Source organism: Chelonus insularis, unplaced genomic scaffold (genome assembly GCF_013357705.1).
Source record: "Chelonus insularis isolate UGA/USDA-ARS -01 unplaced genomic scaffold, ASM1335770v1 contig_371_pilon, whole genome shotgun sequence".
NCBI classification, from domain to species: Eukaryota; Metazoa; Arthropoda; class Insecta; order Hymenoptera; family Braconidae; genus Chelonus; species Chelonus insularis.
The window spans coordinates 66,976-84,253 of NW_023276532.1; the positions used below are offsets into that span (position 1 = coordinate 66,976).

The following is a 17,278-nucleotide window of genomic DNA, read 5'->3' on the forward strand; positions in this document are numbered from 1 at the left end:
TAAATTTATTTTCCTCGTTTGAACTTTTAACCATTGAGACTAGATCGATCGAGTTTCAATGGAAAATTCATGTTTTCTCAAATGTTGAAGCTTTTAAACGTGTAAAGATCAACTGGAGAATGTATTGAAGGAAGAAGAAGAGCTCTGAATACAAAGGTAACAAAAGCGAGAACTAGGAGTTGCTGGTTACTTGAAAACTATCAATAGTCAATTCACTATAACATTTGATAAAGGGAATGCTATGCTTTCACAATATTGACTCTATCTCATAGAATCCGTTTCATTATTTTATACAAAATTAATTGTGTATTTTATCTAACTATACTAAAACATATTATTTATACTGATATTTAATATAATTATTATTAATTTAAATAAAAATTAATCAATTACTTAACTCTTCCATGCAATTATAAATAATATTGAGATTCAACATCAATATAATGATGATAATAAGCTAAGGTCAACTTCAACCATACATATATAATTAAAATCTGGAATTAAATTAAATACTATCAACATATTTATGTCAATATGTTCAATTTAGCATTTGATTCAATTCAGATTATGCTGTTGACATTACATTCATTGTTAAGTTTAGATTGTAATCGATTAGAAGTTGATTAAATTTCATATGAAAATGGATTCTTTGATTTTTCAAGTTAGCTTGTATTTTGGCTAACATTTTGGGAGAATTTCATTTTGATGAACACAATAATTTCCCAGCGGTTTAATTTATCACTTAAAACAGGTAATGTTTTGGCTGTCTCCAAGGATCAATAAGTCAACTTGTTGAATAGATTTCTGATTTAAAAGCTGAACACGAAAAAGCTAAATCGATAAATATTCATACTTCAAGGATATATTCGGACTCATATTAGCATTTAAATAGTGAAAAAAGGAATCTGTCAAATTTTTATTGATCAACATTTCAGCGTTGGTCAATATAAAAATTCCAAGTTGAATCGAATGGAATTTAGAAGGAGTCTGGAACAATATGCGCCCGGAAATTGATTTTTCGAGCTCGCTGGACCGCAATTGATTTTGAAGAATAATAAAAGAAGTCTATAATGTGATTTTTAAGCTTTTAGATAGGTTAAATATTTCCTTTAGTCTAGTATATGATAAAGTGTTGAATTCGATTAGAAAAAAATAATTAGTGAAGCAAGTGGTTGTTATACAATAGTCAATATAAAGGTATATGAAACAGAGTGCTCGACATTATTTCATAAAATGCAAAGCTCCCAGTGACCTACATTTACTATGATAGCACGTCGTTTCACTTCGCAACGTACAGAACGCCAGAGCTACATGTTTGTTCGTATGCTACTGGTATGTAAGCTGTAATTTCTCTTTGAAACATATTCACAGTTTCTCCCTAATTACCAAGTCGTATCTCTGACATTTCCAATATTCCCCGATGATAAATTCACCTCAATAATTGATAATTATCGTATTAATCAACTATAATTTATTTACATTAATTAATTTCAGCTTACCATGGATGAAACTTATTCAATGAAATTTATCGTTTATGCATCACCTCTTTATTTTCATGCTTTCAAAGCTAATCATGGATTTTTGAATTTTTATATTACTTGTCAAAAAATTTTTTATTTATGTTTTTTTTATAATAAATAAATATATTAGGAGATTTTTGATATTTGTAGAGTATTAAAAAAAGATTAAAATGATCTTTTGAAACAACATCTCTTCTCTACTCCTCCAAGCAGCTCAATACAAACACTGTGAAAGTATTTTCAACACGGGTATTAAAATTGATGGTTTTAAAAATGATAAATATTGAAATAAAATCCATATAAGTTATAGATAAACTTTTTTTTATTTATAACAAAGAAAGCTCTGAGATTAAAGTAATTTAAAATTTAAATGTAAAAAATAGTGTATTTTATAAAAAATTCAAAAAATATTGATATAAAATAATTATAGTATTTACAATTTGGATTTCAATCTATGCATCAATGCTTCTAGCTTCATAGCTGTTTGCAAATTTCCATCAATTTTTAACTTGCCCATCATGAATGCTGATGCAGGCTTCAGTTTGCCAGTGAACATGTCAAAAAAGTTGTTGTATTCCATCGTGAGAATAGCATCAGCTGGTTGTGCTGGTGTGCCTTTCTCTAGTGTTCCATTGCCACTTTTCAAATCTAAAAACCATGTATCTGGTTTCTCACCTGAAATTAATCAAATTATTTTTTTAATATTATTTTCAAAAATGTCAAAACATTTTAACAACTGAAAACTATAAATACCTGTGATATTAAATTGATACACGGCACTAGTCTTTTTCACGAGCTCTGGTGTTATATTGGCTTTAATAGCAGAAAAAATCTTATCTAATCGATTGCCATCTTCAACTTGTTGAGCTTTTTTAGCTCCTTCCGCTTGGCTCATTTTTGTTGGATCAAAAGCAAAATTATTAGAACCACCAAAGTCTTCTTCATCCAAAAAGAAATCTAGCATTAAAGAGTCTTTGTTCTCTGCAAAATAATAGATTGGTTTGTAAGTAAAGTAAAAATATTCGATGTCAAATAAGTAATTAATCAAATATTTTGAATTAGATTAATTTTACCTGGATTACACGCATAATTAGTAAAATCTGTAACTCCTTCTTCTTTCAGCACTAATTCATCGATCAGAAAACGTCCTGTGACTGATTTACTATCCTTACAAATTAATGCATAGGTCGCGTCAGCCATTATTTCTGGTTTACGGCTCCAATTACTGCTGTCTGGACCTGTCAGCATCTCAATTGCTGCTGTGTGAATTGCTAGAAAATATATGATATCTTTCAAAATAATGTACACTAATGTCATTTAATGTAAACCAGCGATTATATTGAATCTGGCAGTAAAAAATATTATAAAATACATAAGAAAAGTAATATTTTGAAAGAATCTCCTTGCTCACAATGTAGAGCAATTAAGGTTGTAAACTACGACTACATAAAATATTTCTCACAAAGTATATTTCTCATGTGTGCTAGAGTTATTGCTCTATCTAGAAATCTGATTTAGTAATAAAATATGTAATAATGCAAGTTAACGGATTTAGTGCATGGCTAACATATAAAAAATCAAAATTTTACGGACAATATAGCATTAAAATAAAACAAATTTAGTTTATATTTAGTGTAAAATAAAAATTACTGGTTAATTCCAAATTGATTATGGTGTGAAAATATGACGTAATTATCTGAATAATTTAAATGACATCAAATTATCAATCGATGAACGATGCAAAGAATCTACAGTGAATATTTAAAGCGAAAATGTATAAAATGATAGAGATTGTTAGCGAGCTTTTGCATTTTTAATTATTTGATTTAATGAAATGAATGGAAAATTATACCAGTTTTAGGCCAAAGAGCATTGACTGCTATTCCATCAGCTTTAAATTCTTCTGCCATTCCTAAGGCACACATTGACATTCCGTATTTTGCCATTGTATAGGCAAGATTGGTTGCAAACCACTTAGGTTTCATGCTGAGTGGAGGGCTGATGTTGACAATATGAGGATTTGAGCTTTTTTTCAAATATGGCAGGCATGCTTTAGATCTGAAAATCCATATAGTCAATATTTAATCAAATAAAAAGGGGAAAACTCGAAGAAATAAATAAAAATATTTGATGTCAAGCTCAAGTATCAACATTTTCAGAACTAAGTAAGTAAATAAAAAGTATGTTGTTTTAAACTAAAAAGTTTAGATTGAAACAATAGATTATTTTTGTTCTTTTAAGTTAAACAATTGATAGAAAAAGTATTGAAAAAGTTTCAAATCTATTTTAAAATTGTTTTCTGTGTTAAGTTTAAAGTACTATTGATAACTGAGATCCCTGATAATTAAATTACGTCAAGTCATAGAGTTTAATAATATTTATCTTACACAAGAAAAGTACCACGAGAATTTATATTATGCATCAAATCATATTTCTTCATGTCTGTCGCTAAAGTACCAGTTAATGATATCGCACTAGCATTATTTACAACTACGTCAATGCCTCCGAACTTTTTAACTGCTTCTGATACAGCAGCATTTACTTGGCTTTCATCCCGTACGTCTACCGTGCAGGGAAGGGCTTTACCCCCAACATCTTCAACTATGAAAAAAAATAAAAATATCTAACTAAAATTATTTTTACAATTTCAATAATTATTTAAACTATCAAAATTACCTTCTTTTGCTGTGGTATAAATAGTTCCAGGTAATTTTGGATGAGGGTCAGCAGTTTTAGCAACAATAACAATATTTGCTCCATCTTTAGCTGCTTTTAGGGCAATACTTTTTCCAATTCCTCTCGAAGCTCCGGTGATAAATATTGTTCGACCTGCAAGTTTTCTAAAAGAAAATAAAATGCAAAAATTTGCAAAAAATATCAGAAAAATGAATAATTAATTATTTAAAATATTCTAGAGCCCAAAAAGTAAATAATTTGAGAATTATTTAGTATTAATCTGGCAATTACATATGGGTTGTTTACGATATAAATTGAATTGAATAATTAATTACATACCCAGTATTAGCAATCATATTTACACTCATTGTTATACTATTTTATTAAGGATAATACTTATCAACAGGTGATTAAATAATTTTTAAATAAATAAAAAATTAACTGAGGGTGAATTTTAGCAGACGAATTTATGCTGGGTAATCAACAACTTGTCTGACTTGTCTGAAGAGGACTTTAACCTGTCCTCTTAACATATACATAAGTACAGTCATGCTTATAAGTTACACAGCTGATCGAATCACTGCATTGAATATAGTCACGTAATATTATTTATCCTTCACGTTGACACACGTCTTATACGTTCTTGTACCTCTTTTGTATATTTTCGTGGTTTAAAAGCCATTCATCTGACGTGTAGTCTCTATTTTTTTATTCTTTACTGTTAAATTATTTTATTTTATTAATTGTAAAATATAAAAAATGGCTGAAAATACTAGTCCCATTAAATATTTTTTATGTGGAGGAGTTGGAGGTATTTTTACAGTAGTGACAGGCCATCCACTTGATACAATTAAGGTAAAGTTTTTTTTTAATAATAGATATTAATAAACAAATAATAATGACTGAAACATCACATAAATTTATTGAAAAAAATATATTTAAATGATATATTGTAAACTGAGACTTTGTTTTCAACTTGTTAATCACTTTTATTTAATAAAATACATTCGTGATGGTTATCAATAGTTAATGAGTTGCAAATTATTTTTTAAAAAAGATAATAAACTGATAGAGTAAATGTTCTAGTTTTAAAGCATTTTACAAATATTGAGTCATTGTTTATAATAGTAATAATTATTTTAATTAATTTAAAATTAATAAACTATTTATAAACATTAAGTTTTTTACACTATTTAATAATTTACACTTTCTGCAATAATCTTATATTTGTCATATTATCAAGAGCAATACATTAATAGACAGTCATTCTTTTCAATTAAAAGGTTCGTCTTCAAGCAGTATCAATTGGTCCAAATGGATTACCAACATACAGTGGAACTTGGGACTGTACAAAAAAGACTTTTATCAATGAAGGCTTTCGTGGCTTTTACAAAGGTAATCTAGTGATACATAATAACTAACTATTATTTAAATGTGCTAAATACGTCAAGATAAAATTAATTGAATACATGTTTTCTTTTTTATTAAAGGCATGGGAGCACCTCTTTGCGGTGTAGCTCCAATTTTTGCTATGAGTTTTTTAGGTTTTGGAATTGGTAAAAAGTTGCAACAAAAAACAGGCAATGAAAAGTTATCAGCAATAAAACTATTTAACGCAGGAGCATTCAGTGGTGTTTGGACAACAATTATAACAGCTCCTGGTGAACGAATTAAATGTTTGTTACAAATTCAACATGGACGAGAAACTACTAAATACAATGGTCCAATTGACTGTTTCAAACAATTATATAAAACCGGAGGAATACGGAGTATTTATAAAGGAACAGCAGCTACACTTTTAAGAGGTACATACATTTCTTTTATACTAATTTTTTTTTATTTTTTAAAGTATTAAAAAATTTTTTTTTTCTCAAGATGTACATGGTAGTGGAGTTTACTTTATGACTTACGAATTATTAAAAGACTGGTTGGCTACATCAGACCAAAAATTAAGCATATTAGCATCCATTTTTGCGGGTGGATCTGCAGGCATTGCCTACTGGGCTGTTGGAATGCCTGCAGATGTAATTAAAAGCCGATTACAAACTGGTATGTATAATTTTGAAATGAATCAAAATTTGAAAACTATTTATTAAACTTATTTTTAGCACCCGAAGGAACATATAAAAATATTGGGGATGTTTTTAAACAATTGGTACGTGAAGAAGGACCTCGTGGCCTTTATAAAGGAGTTATTCCTGTGATGTTACGAGCATTTCCAGCAAATGCCGCTTGTTTTGTTGGATTTGAACTTGCCTTGAAAGTACTTAATTGGGCAGTTCCAAATTTATAACATTTTTAAAAAATATTTTATAAAATATTTATCTCTTCATTTTAATCTATAATCTATTGTATATATTGCACAGTGATTATATTTTTTAGAAATATGTTTTACGAAAATAATTGTTTTCAAAATATAAAACTTATTGATTTATTAAAGCACAATTGCATTAAGTTATATAAAAGACAAATTGACATTACTAAAGCTCATGATTTAGTATTTCTATTATTAAAATTGCTATAAATAATATTATTTAAAGTTTTATTCTATAAAAAGCGTCTCTCTCATTTTCTTTTTTAGAAGTCAATTGAAATTTTATATTTATAGTGTGATACTGATGCTAAGACATGAGATAGTCAACTCATTTCTTATTTATACGGAATGTTTGAGTGATTATTCAGAAAAATTACCTTTGCACCAAATCTCTATGATCTTGAAATAAATTTATATAAATACCTTTGTGAGTTAATAGGTATAAATACTTATACATATTAAGTAAAATTTTCCAAAATTATTGAAAGGTCTTTTAATATAGAATTAATATGTTATTTAACGTCTCTTCTAGTTAAACCAGTTCTCTATGCTTAGTTTAACATTGGAATTCATTTTTTAAGTTTATTTTAACAGCGTAAAGGCTCTCATTGAGATTTACTAAAATAAACTTATTCTTTAATATATATTCTATTACCATTAATGTTGAATTCATTTAACTTCCATTAAGAGTAACTATCGTCAGATAGTTGAAATAAATCTAATTGACTTTAACCTTGACATTATTTTAATATATAAATATTATAAAAAAATGTTGCATCTACAAAACTAATAATTAATTATATTTTTTTCGATTTTTTACTTCCATGAGTAAATCAATCATTTGATTTTAGCTGTCAAATTGTTTTTAAAATAAGCAAGCAATACCTTTTCGTAATATTTTTAACTAACGAAAAAAACCAATTATTTTGCTCGGAGGTCAATAACCTGAATTCCTGCGGTAGCATCAAATTTGCAATGTTGTGCATGCTGTAAAATAAAAAAAATAACAATTACTTACGGTTCATCTTTTAAAATACAAATGCACCATATTATTTATTACTCCTAATCCATACCGTGTAAAGAGATTTTTCATTTGGATGAGGGTGAAATCCAGTAGCTCTACACTGTGCAATAAAATTTAATCCGTGCTCCGGAGTAAGTATGAAATATCCAGTTCTAAAGAAAATAAAATTAAATGACTCGTTACCTTTATTAAAAAGCATGTCATTTTAAAAATAATCACTTACTCATCGTATTTTGGAGCAACCACAATTGCTATTGCTTCTGCCATCATCAGTTGGTAAGAACAATGAGTATGAAGATCGACACTAGACAAAAAGGCTGTTTGAGTTGGATGAGTCTAAATAAAACAAAACTCTGTCAATATTTAATTGTGAAAAGAATTACAATTAAATGATTTAGTAGGAATTTTATATTTACATGAATCCATCCTAATGTTATGAGATTATGTTGATCTTGATAATCAAAGATTTCTTCTTCATTATGTGTCACACACGAATCCGATGATCCACTTTGTTTTGGTATTAGTAAATGAGTAATTGATAATTGATCTTTCTCTAATTTACCAGCTAATATTCCACATGTTTCTTTGTTATTCATCGTATTAACGTAAGATAGTATCAAAAATTCTCTGATTATTTTAGTGGGCACAATAATTTTACGTAGACCTTGTTTTCGAGGCTCTAATGACATTGGTTTATCAGTATCATTTGGTAATTGAACATTCCTAGAAAGATAATTTTTATTTTGAAATTAATTTTAATTTTAAATCTAATACTACTAATAATTTATACTTAAATAAATCTTACAATTTTTTATCCTCATCATCAGTAGCTGGTTTATTTTTTAATTGCTCCTGATGTTCAGCATACTTTATTGCATCAAGTTTAAATTGTTCTAATAATTTTTTCTTTAGCTCTTCAACTATAGGTAAAACTTGTCGTAAATTTTCTTGCATAGAAAGTTTATCTTTTGCAGGTATTGTATTGTACTTTGGATGATGTCTAATTTTTTCAATAAATATACTGAAAAATGCAAATTCATTTAGTGAAAGCAATGATAATTGTTTAGAAATTTTATTGTTGGTTACGAATTATTTACGTTAAATATTTCATATAAATTGTAAAAGCGTATTCCAAGTTTCCTTCTTTTTGGTAAACCGTTGCCATTCTAAGCATTTCCACTCCAGATCGATAATATCTATAAAATTAATTAATTTTTTAATTTTATAAACGAACTTGTAGAAAGATATTTTTATTTGTAATAATCTTACCTGTGAGGTGGAAAATTTGGATCAACTTCAACTTTTGAAGCAAAATCTGAAATAGATTTCAGACGTGCTTCAGGATCAGATATTATTTCCTTTCGCGGAAATGATGGGGTTGAATTTGACTCGCCGGCATTGTCACGGCTCATTTTTTTTAAATACTATTACACTACATCACTTGCACTACAAATCTGTCATTGCATGAGTCATCTTTGCTTTTATTATGATTATGACATTTATTATTTATCATACCCAAAAGATAACACCTGCATAGTGGGTACAAACTGTCAAAAAGTTCAATTACGACTGTAAATTTTTTGATGAGACTGTTCCTATAAATACGTGGAGTAAAATGCTAGTAACCTATTATATAGGTTAGAAAAAAATGAGTGAATGTCAATGCCTCTACCGATAACGTTAACAAACGTTCCGTTGAAATTGTTGATAATACAGAATTAAAAATTCGCGCGAAAAATTGAAAAATCATATTCAAATCAAGATTTCTACTGTACTAATCTCATCCACGTAAATTTATAAAATTCAAATAATTTCTTTAATAAATCGAATATTTTATATTATTTTATAGTTTAATAATACAACATTACATAAGTAAAAAAATTGAGCGAAGTAACTACGTAAAATTATTCAAAAAAAATCTAAATTTGAACATTGATGAATACTAATATCATATTTATAATACACTTACAGCAAAACAATATTGCTATTAGTATTAAATCAAATAGTAATGTTAATTTCTATAAAAAAAAATTATCAAAATTGTATCGAACTTAAAGTTGTTTACAATTGTCTTTCGTGTAAAAAGTCTTAATAAGAAATTTGAATAAACGTTAATAACGAAATAATAAGCTTATGTGTAGAAATTTCAAAAACTCATAATGAAATGATATTTAACGTAAAATTTTTTGTTTAAGAAATATAGTGCAAGTGAGAGGCACATCTTGAAGATTGTTATTATCTAAAATCTCTTCGGGAGAAATAGATAAACAAGTTGCATACACAATATTCATTGGAGTTCGACAAGTTGATGTCTAAAGAAGCAATAGTGTATTTTAATAGAAGTTGAAAACATATTTATTATAAAATTAATTTAAAAATAAATCATACCTTTCTTGTCTTAAGCTTCCATATTTTTTTCCCGTTCGTAACTTCAAAACGGTGAGAAAATTTTTTTGCTACAGAACGCGAGGCATACATGAGAAGAGTTCCTCTTAAATGACCATCTTGACTAATGTTTACATGAAAAACGAAGAATCCTACATTTTTCAAAAAGAAACAATCATATATTGATTTTGGCTGGTTTTTGTAAGCTATCTGCCAGCTCTTAGTGATAGGCAATGTACTGTCTAAAATCTGAGAACAAAAGAAAAATCATTTACTAAAACAAAGTCTATTTCTAGAACAGTAAAAAAAAATAGATTTACATAAACAGTAAAAATTCTAGTTTCACCATTTTTTATCTTACCCGTTCATAATGATTAGGATGTTTCGTTTCAAAATGGTGAACGATGTCACTAAAACAACCATTAAATTTACATCCTTTAACAACACAAGGAAATAAACCCCAAGAACGATTTACTGCAGTTCCAAGTTCGATAAATGAATCGAAATTTTTTGAATTAGTTGAACATGAATTTTTATCTTTCGACAAATCAACTTTCTTGAAGTTCTTCTTAATATTATCTAAAACGTTCTACGACGCAAATCATTGAATTAATACTTAATAAAGAAGTCTATGTACATAGAAAATAATCATAAATTTTCAATATTACTTACTTGTAGATCATTAAACGTTGAATAAATGCTTTCTACGCAATAGTTGCGTATCAATGAAAAGCCATTTTGGCATATTGGACATTTATCAATACGCAACATGCATGTTTCACATAGATTGTGGCCAGATTTACATAGAAATACTCGGCCTTTTATTTCATAACATATTGGGCATTCAATTAGTTTTTTTAAATTCTTCGACCACTAAAAATACAAAGTATCGTTAGCAAAAATATTAAATCAAGATGTATGATGAAAAAATTAAACCTAAGTTTACTTCTTGTATTGCCATGTTTGATTTTAATTACGAACAAAGTCACTTCCAATTATCTTATATTGTTCAGTAATATTTTTATTACTAATGTAATTTATTGTAATATTATGTAATATTATTGTCAAAAATAAATGAAAGTTTTGAACAAAAGCTTCGGGTTACGAAGTGCAAAAATGTCCTTGGGTTATCGGATGCTCCAGAACTTTTCTTCTCAGCAACACTGGGAATTCCAGGAAATGAAATAAAGTATCTTCATCTATTGTAAGAAATGTGAGGCTACAGTTTGCATAGTAAATTTTATTACACACTTACACGATTTACTTCTCCGAAATCCGTATAAAAAGCGTTGATGCAAAATTCTTATCACATTTAAGAATTCGATAAGCAAAAAATTATTGTCATAGAAGAAAATGAAAAAAAAAACAAAATTAGTTTAAGCCGAATTTGTCATGAAAAAATTAACAATTTCATCTTGCACATCAAGATATTATATCATAATTCTTTTATAAAATGACTTTTGTTTTAAAAATTGGTATTTTTGGGTCGAAACAAAAATATTAACCGTTATTTCTCATCACATAAATCATCTCAACTATTTGAATAATTATTATCCGCAACAGATAACCTATTTTATCTCTGTTACAAAAAAAAAATGAAGCATCTCATGAAGTGGATTCATGCAATGAAGTTGGTAATTGAAAGTGCAATGCTTTTTTGGCATTATATACATCATATACATAATAGTGAGAAATGATTCATGACTATGTAGAGTGATAAAGAGGCCTGAGAGTATCTTCAGAGAGGGGATTTTCCAGTTAAAAGCTCACGAAGCGGAGGAAACACATTCTATTAGAGTCTAAAAATTAACTCCTATGTGTGTAGTCTTTCCCTATTTATTTTTCTTCATCTTTTATTAAACTAATTATATTCAATTGTCTACTTAAAATTTATAACGAAAATAATGATATTTTTGTAAATTCGTATCAGTTATCGAATTGATTGATTATTTTTTTGAAGTTATTATTAAAATAACAATAATGTCTACTTGTGCACGTAAAAATATCTCATCTGAAGACATGAAAGATCATGAAAGTGTGAATAAAAAGTATATTTCATTATTTAGGCAGCATGACTTTATTTAGTTTTTTGTTATAATTTTATTATTAATTTCATTTGTGAACTGTTTGATTATAGTAATGGATCAATTCAATTGAAAAATCCACATATAGAGCGAATGGATCAAGATTATCTCTACCACCTTGCTTTAGGAACTGCAACTCATGATCTTGTGGAGATGTTCAAAGATGTTAAGGTACATATTTATTCATATTTTCATAGTTTTATTCAGTACAAATGACTTAGAAAATACAAAAATATATTCTAGCAGTTTTGGAGTATAAGCAAATTATTTTTTATCATAGAAAGTTATGTTTAATTCACAAGGTTATATCAAGTCCATTCTAATAATAAAATTTCTTATTGAAATTCTTTATCACTTAACTGACTAACATTCTAAGAATTAACTGCGCTTGCTAAACATTTGAAAAAAGACGAAGTCAATATATGACATTTGAATTTGCAACGCTATGACAATATATCAATCATTTTAAAAAATATTTTTATTTTTGCAACTATTTATGACTTGTTCCGTAAGATAAAATGAGAGAAAACTATACAAAGTTAAAAAAGTAATATTTATTTAGAATTCTTGTATGATCGTTAAAGGCTCGGATTCAAGTTTTACATTGGGCAAAGAAACTTTACGAGCCTTAAAGACACGTGCATTTTTTCAAAGGTGTAATGCTTGCATTTCTTACAGTTCGTTTGTATGGGTGGTGCAGCTAAAAGAATGGAAGACTTTGCTCACTACGTTATGAATGAAATAGACTACAAATTACCAGTTGGTACAACTTTGTTGGATCTGACTCAAAAATCTCAACGTTTTTCTATGTACAAAGTTGGTCCAGTTTTGTCAGTGAACGTAAGTAATTTCTGCGAATTTCAGATTGTATAAAAACAGTTTATTATCTCGAAAAAATTGAATGACACAAATAGATAAATTTATTATTATTATTGTCATGACATCATATTAATAAAGATATCCATTATTTTCAGAGTATCATAAATTATCACTTATTTTTTTATCAAAGTAATTATTAACCAGAGAGAATGTCTTATATTATTCGCAGCATGGGATAGGTGTTCCATCAATGGGTACTCTTCTTCATGAAGTTGTTAAATTGATGTATCATGCTAAGGTAGTAGATCCAGTATTCATTCGAATTGGAACTTCTGGTGGTATTGGAGTTGAAGCAGGAACCGTTGTTATCACTGAAGATGGAGTTGATGCAATGTTAAATCCATATTATCAACTGGTATATATCATTTATTATTGTATAAAATTAATTAATAATTAACTATTATTGATAAGAAAAATTTAAGCATTTTTGATCTAAGTTGTATTGATTAACATACATCATCAATGAATAGCTTCATTAATATACATTGTTTAGAAAGTAATTGAGTTCTTTTTTAGATGATTTCATTCATTCAAAAAAAATGTGCTAATTTAATTAACAGTGTTAATGAAATTAAAAAATTTTACTTCCAGCCAATTCTTGGGAAAATGGTTCAACGTCCTGCAAAATTAGATAAAAAACTAACACAGGAATTAAAAGCTATGGTTAAGCAGGAGGATTCTTTTAAAGTAGTCTGTGGAAAGACAATGCACGCGGATGACTTTTACGAAGGTCAAGGCCGACTTGATGGTGCATTTTGTGATTATACAGAAAAAGATAAAATTGATTATTTACGTCGTCTGCAAAAAGCAGGCGTAGTAAATATTGAGATGGAAGCATCTGCATTTGCGGCTTTCACATATCATGCAGGTATCCGAGCTGCTATTGTGTGCGTTACGTTTTTGGACAGGCTAAAAGGCGATCAGGTATTTCAACAGATCAAAGAATTTTGTGTTAATAATTAGTAACAATTTTATTGTCAAATATAATGAAATTTTTGTAGGTAACAACTCCAAAAACGGTATTAGAAGAATGGCAAAAGAGACCTCAAATCATCGTAGCTCGATATATAAAAAAATCACTTCAAAATAAAGATTTCAAAGGTTTTTGATTAATTTAAAAAACAATAATTATACTAGAGTATTAAAGCTTCAATTTTTTTTGAAGAGATTCATTTCAAACTTTTTATTACTGTTAAAGTATTTTTAATATTTAATCATTTTTTATTTTTAACTCTTAAAATTTATCTATAATTATTATGATAATAATTACGATTAAGATAGCAGATGAAGGCAATAAAATAATTTATAAACTAATTTAAAAAAAAAAAAAAAATGATTTGTTGAAATATTTTTCCAGTATAAAGTTAACGTTATAAAATAGATGAAGTAGGTATCATCTGCTCCATTCATAACTGTCAGACGCATCAGGATTAGGTTTAGTTGTCTGACGAAATACCTGCTTCCTATTGCCAGCTGCCTTTTTTGTTGAGTTCACAGACATAAGTGGCATTCTTTTTGACGAAAGAATTTTCTAATACACATTTCGCTGTGTATGATTTGCATATTTAATTGTAAAACAACAAGCCATCTGTTATGTAATTGCTGTATTGCATTACAGATGTGAATTTTTGAGTTCTTTGACTTTAAGCGAATATCAACTACGATGAACTAGCTGAAAGCAATATTAGAGTAGGGATAATTTGAAGGACAGTGAATGCATCAAAGAATGAGCAGTGTGTGTCAGTTGTAAACTCATGGCTCTGAGGGAAACAAGTCCATTACATGATTAAAATTATTTATTCGTATTCATTTATTCAATTACTTGATTAAAAAGGGGGTGAAACTAAACATAATAGTGTTTTTTATTTATTCGAAATTTGGTTTAAAAAATGCCGAATTGTGCGTGTGATAGTTTAGAAGATACGCAAAATAACCATATTTGTCAATTGAAACTGCCAATAGACTCTGTAATAGATTCTGATGAGCATGAAAATGGTAGTACTGTTGAAGATAAACAAGAGCATTCCGAAAGGTATGAACTTTACTATAAAATTTTTGTAAATATATCTATATTTTCAATAATATTTATTCACAAATATAAAAATAATTTATATTAAATAACAAATAATTTCTACTGTTTCTAGTAAAAGTGATGGATCAGTGCGCCTGCGAAATCCGTACATAGAGTTCATGGATGAAGACTTTCTCTATCATTTAGGATTGGGAAGTGGAACTCATGATCTTGTAGAAATGTTTGGAGATGTCAAGGTTGAGGATTAAAAAATTTTTTTACAATAATTTAAAACAATTCATGATATTTTAAACAAATATTGAATTAATTAGAATAAACAATTACGCTATTTTCCATTAGGAATCCTTATGAAAGATTCGTGAAAAATAGGTTTCATTTAACAATAGTTGCGATTCTTTATGTTTGTCTTTTAATAATAGTTTGCCAATTAAATATCTTTGTATCAATGAACCGAATAGGTTTCACTGCTGATTGATAGTAAAGTTTTTTATCACGCGGAATAAGTTCATTGCAATGTTGATAAGATGAGCAAGGCTGTGTATTATATTTTTTTTATAAATATCAAAGATATAGATTTGATCTGATTTATATGCTAAATCGTATTAATTAATGAAAAATATGAATTTTGAAATGGAACTAAATTTATCATATAACTTTACTTATGTACAGTTCGTTTGTATGGGAGGAACGCCAAAGAGGATGGAGAGTTTCGCCTATTATATTATGAACGAAATAAATTACAAGTTACCAACTGGTACAGCTTTGCTAGATATTACACAGAAATCTCATCGTTACTCAATGTACAAAGTTGGTCCAGTACTTTCAATTAGTGTAAGTACCATTTTTTCTATTTAGGCTTAAAAAATTAGTTTAATAATATTGTAAAATAAGACTCAATAACAACTTCGGAAAATTAGTAAATTAATTAAAATGTTTATTAATGATTGACAGCAATTAATAAAAAGAAAGAATCCGTGCGGTCAACTCAAGTCTCAGACAAAAACTGGAGATAAACAAACTCTCCCCTCGTTGCTATAAACAATCTAATCGTCAAGCAATCGTTGTTAACTAACAAACTGTCGTTAGTCTAATAGTCATTAGATGGCGACATACAAATATTTTACAATATTATTATAAAATGATTCTTTAAATTCTCAAGTTAAGCAGAAAATTATTCATTTTTTTGTATTGTTTTATAAAATGAATTGATTTTATTATTTATTTTCAGCATGGAATGGGTGTACCATCATTAGGAATTGTATTACACGAAGTTATCAAACTTATGTATCACGCCAAAGTGAAAGATCCAGTTTTCTTTAGAATAGGAACTTGTGGCGGGATCGGACTTGAAGGAGGAACAGTTGTTATTTCTGATGATCCAGTTGATGGAATGTTAAATCCATATTATGAAGTGGTAAAATTAATTAACTATTGATATTATTAATTATCAATAAAAAATAAACATTACAATTAATATTAAAATTCATAATAATTCATGTTTATTTGATAAAAATATTTATTTTTAGCCAGTGTTAGGTAAAATGCTTCGACGTCCGTCTAAATTAGATAAACAATTAAGACAAGACCTACAAGCCGTTGCTGAACCAAGTGATCATTATAAAACGGTAGTTGGTAAAACAATGTGTGCTAATGATTTTTTTGAAGGTCAAGGTCGCCTTGATGGTGCATTTTGTGACTTTACAGAAAAAGATAAAATAGAATATCTACATGATTTACAGAAAAAAGGAATAGTAAATATTGAAATGGAAGGAGTGGCATTTGCTGCACTCACACATCATGCAGGAATCAGAGCTGCTATTGTATGTGTGGCATTATTGAATAGACTTAAGGGTGATCAGGTACATAATATTTATTATTACTTTTCTGATGATAAAAAACAATAGATCTGATAACCAGCGATAATTGTCATATAATTTGAACCGAAAATCTTATATTACAAGTATCAAATTTTACCATTCTTCAGATAGTATTCTATCAGATAGCTGTATCTCATTTAAATACATATATTTGTTGATTGAAAAAAATTTTTATTTTTTTAGGTGATGACTCCCAAAACAACATTTGAAGAATGGCAAAAACGTCCGCAAACTCTAGTAGCAAAATACATTAAAAAATGCTTGCTATCTAATGGCTATTTTTCTAATTAGTTGAATTTTTATTCATAAAAAATAAAAAAATGTGTAATGAAACTGCCAGTTTTACAGCCAATTTTTCTTTAGCTAAAAAGATGTAATGTGTAATAAATATTAAATGATTTGAAAAAATACAATAACAGAAACGTATCATAAATTTATTACATGAGATTTAAAACAATAGAATCATGAATTCAATTATCTAAAAGTG

General features: G+C 27.8%; 6 protein-coding genes across 6 annotated transcripts; 3 read left to right on the forward strand and 3 right to left on the reverse strand.

Moving 5' to 3' along the window:
* Positions 1 to 1,888: 1,888 nt before the first annotated feature.
* On the reverse strand, positions 1,889 to 4,744 carry Hsdl2 (Hydroxysteroid dehydrogenase like 2). The gene is made up of 7 exons (XM_035083877.1): positions 4,536 to 4,744; positions 4,197 to 4,360; positions 3,908 to 4,121; positions 3,373 to 3,578; positions 2,594 to 2,791; positions 2,274 to 2,501; positions 1,889 to 2,195 (listed from the first exon to the last, which is right to left on the reverse strand). The coding sequence occupies exons 1-7, from the start codon at positions 4,562 to 4,564 to the stop codon at positions 1,954 to 1,956; spliced, it is 1,281 nt and encodes a 426-aa protein (XP_034939768.1). The 5' UTR covers positions 4,565 to 4,744; the 3' UTR covers positions 1,889 to 1,953.
* A 23-nt stretch (positions 4,745 to 4,767) lies between these two features.
* LOC118067236 (congested-like trachea protein) lies at positions 4,768 to 6,591 on the forward strand. The gene is made up of 5 exons (XM_035083879.1): positions 4,768 to 5,051; positions 5,480 to 5,591; positions 5,687 to 6,001; positions 6,072 to 6,245; positions 6,305 to 6,591. Exons 1-5 carry the CDS (start codon positions 4,956 to 4,958, stop codon positions 6,487 to 6,489), a joined length of 882 nt encoding a protein of 293 aa, XP_034939770.1. The 5' UTR covers positions 4,768 to 4,955; the 3' UTR covers positions 6,490 to 6,591.
* An 83-nt stretch (positions 6,592 to 6,674) lies between these two features.
* LOC118067235 (STAM-binding protein-like A) lies at positions 6,675 to 9,182 on the reverse strand. Its single transcript, XM_035083878.1, has 7 exons — positions 8,804 to 9,182; positions 8,632 to 8,730; positions 8,340 to 8,555; positions 7,951 to 8,257; positions 7,758 to 7,870; positions 7,584 to 7,686; positions 6,675 to 7,497 (listed from the first exon to the last, which is right to left on the reverse strand). The coding sequence occupies exons 1-7, from the start codon at positions 8,944 to 8,946 to the stop codon at positions 7,432 to 7,434; spliced, it is 1,047 nt and encodes a 348-aa protein (XP_034939769.1). The 5' UTR covers positions 8,947 to 9,182; the 3' UTR covers positions 6,675 to 7,431.
* Positions 9,183 to 9,705: 523 nt separating this feature from the next.
* Positions 9,706 to 11,040, reverse strand: LOC118067244 (E3 ubiquitin-protein ligase sina-like). Its single transcript, XM_035083886.1, has 5 exons — positions 10,866 to 11,040; positions 10,592 to 10,792; positions 10,281 to 10,508; positions 9,923 to 10,168; positions 9,706 to 9,846 (listed from the first exon to the last, which is right to left on the reverse strand). The coding sequence occupies exons 1-5, from the start codon at positions 10,878 to 10,880 to the stop codon at positions 9,706 to 9,708; spliced, it is 831 nt and encodes a 276-aa protein (XP_034939777.1). The 5' UTR covers positions 10,881 to 11,040.
* A 654-nt stretch (positions 11,041 to 11,694) lies between these two features.
* On the forward strand, positions 11,695 to 14,071 carry LOC118067243 (uridine phosphorylase 1-like). Its single transcript, XM_035083885.1, has 6 exons — positions 11,695 to 11,967; positions 12,057 to 12,174; positions 12,682 to 12,843; positions 13,052 to 13,237; positions 13,474 to 13,806; positions 13,884 to 14,071. The coding sequence occupies exons 1-6, from the start codon at positions 11,900 to 11,902 to the stop codon at positions 13,989 to 13,991; spliced, it is 975 nt and encodes a 324-aa protein (XP_034939776.1). The 5' UTR covers positions 11,695 to 11,899; the 3' UTR covers positions 13,992 to 14,071.
* A 362-nt stretch (positions 14,072 to 14,433) lies between these two features.
* LOC118067242 (uridine phosphorylase 1-like) lies at positions 14,434 to 17,124 on the forward strand. Its single transcript, XM_035083884.1, has 6 exons — positions 14,434 to 14,914; positions 15,027 to 15,150; positions 15,584 to 15,745; positions 16,143 to 16,328; positions 16,441 to 16,773; positions 16,975 to 17,124. The coding sequence occupies exons 1-6, from the start codon at positions 14,772 to 14,774 to the stop codon at positions 17,080 to 17,082; spliced, it is 1,056 nt and encodes a 351-aa protein (XP_034939775.1). The 5' UTR covers positions 14,434 to 14,771; the 3' UTR covers positions 17,083 to 17,124.
* The last annotated feature ends 154 nt before the right edge of the window (positions 17,125 to 17,278 follow it).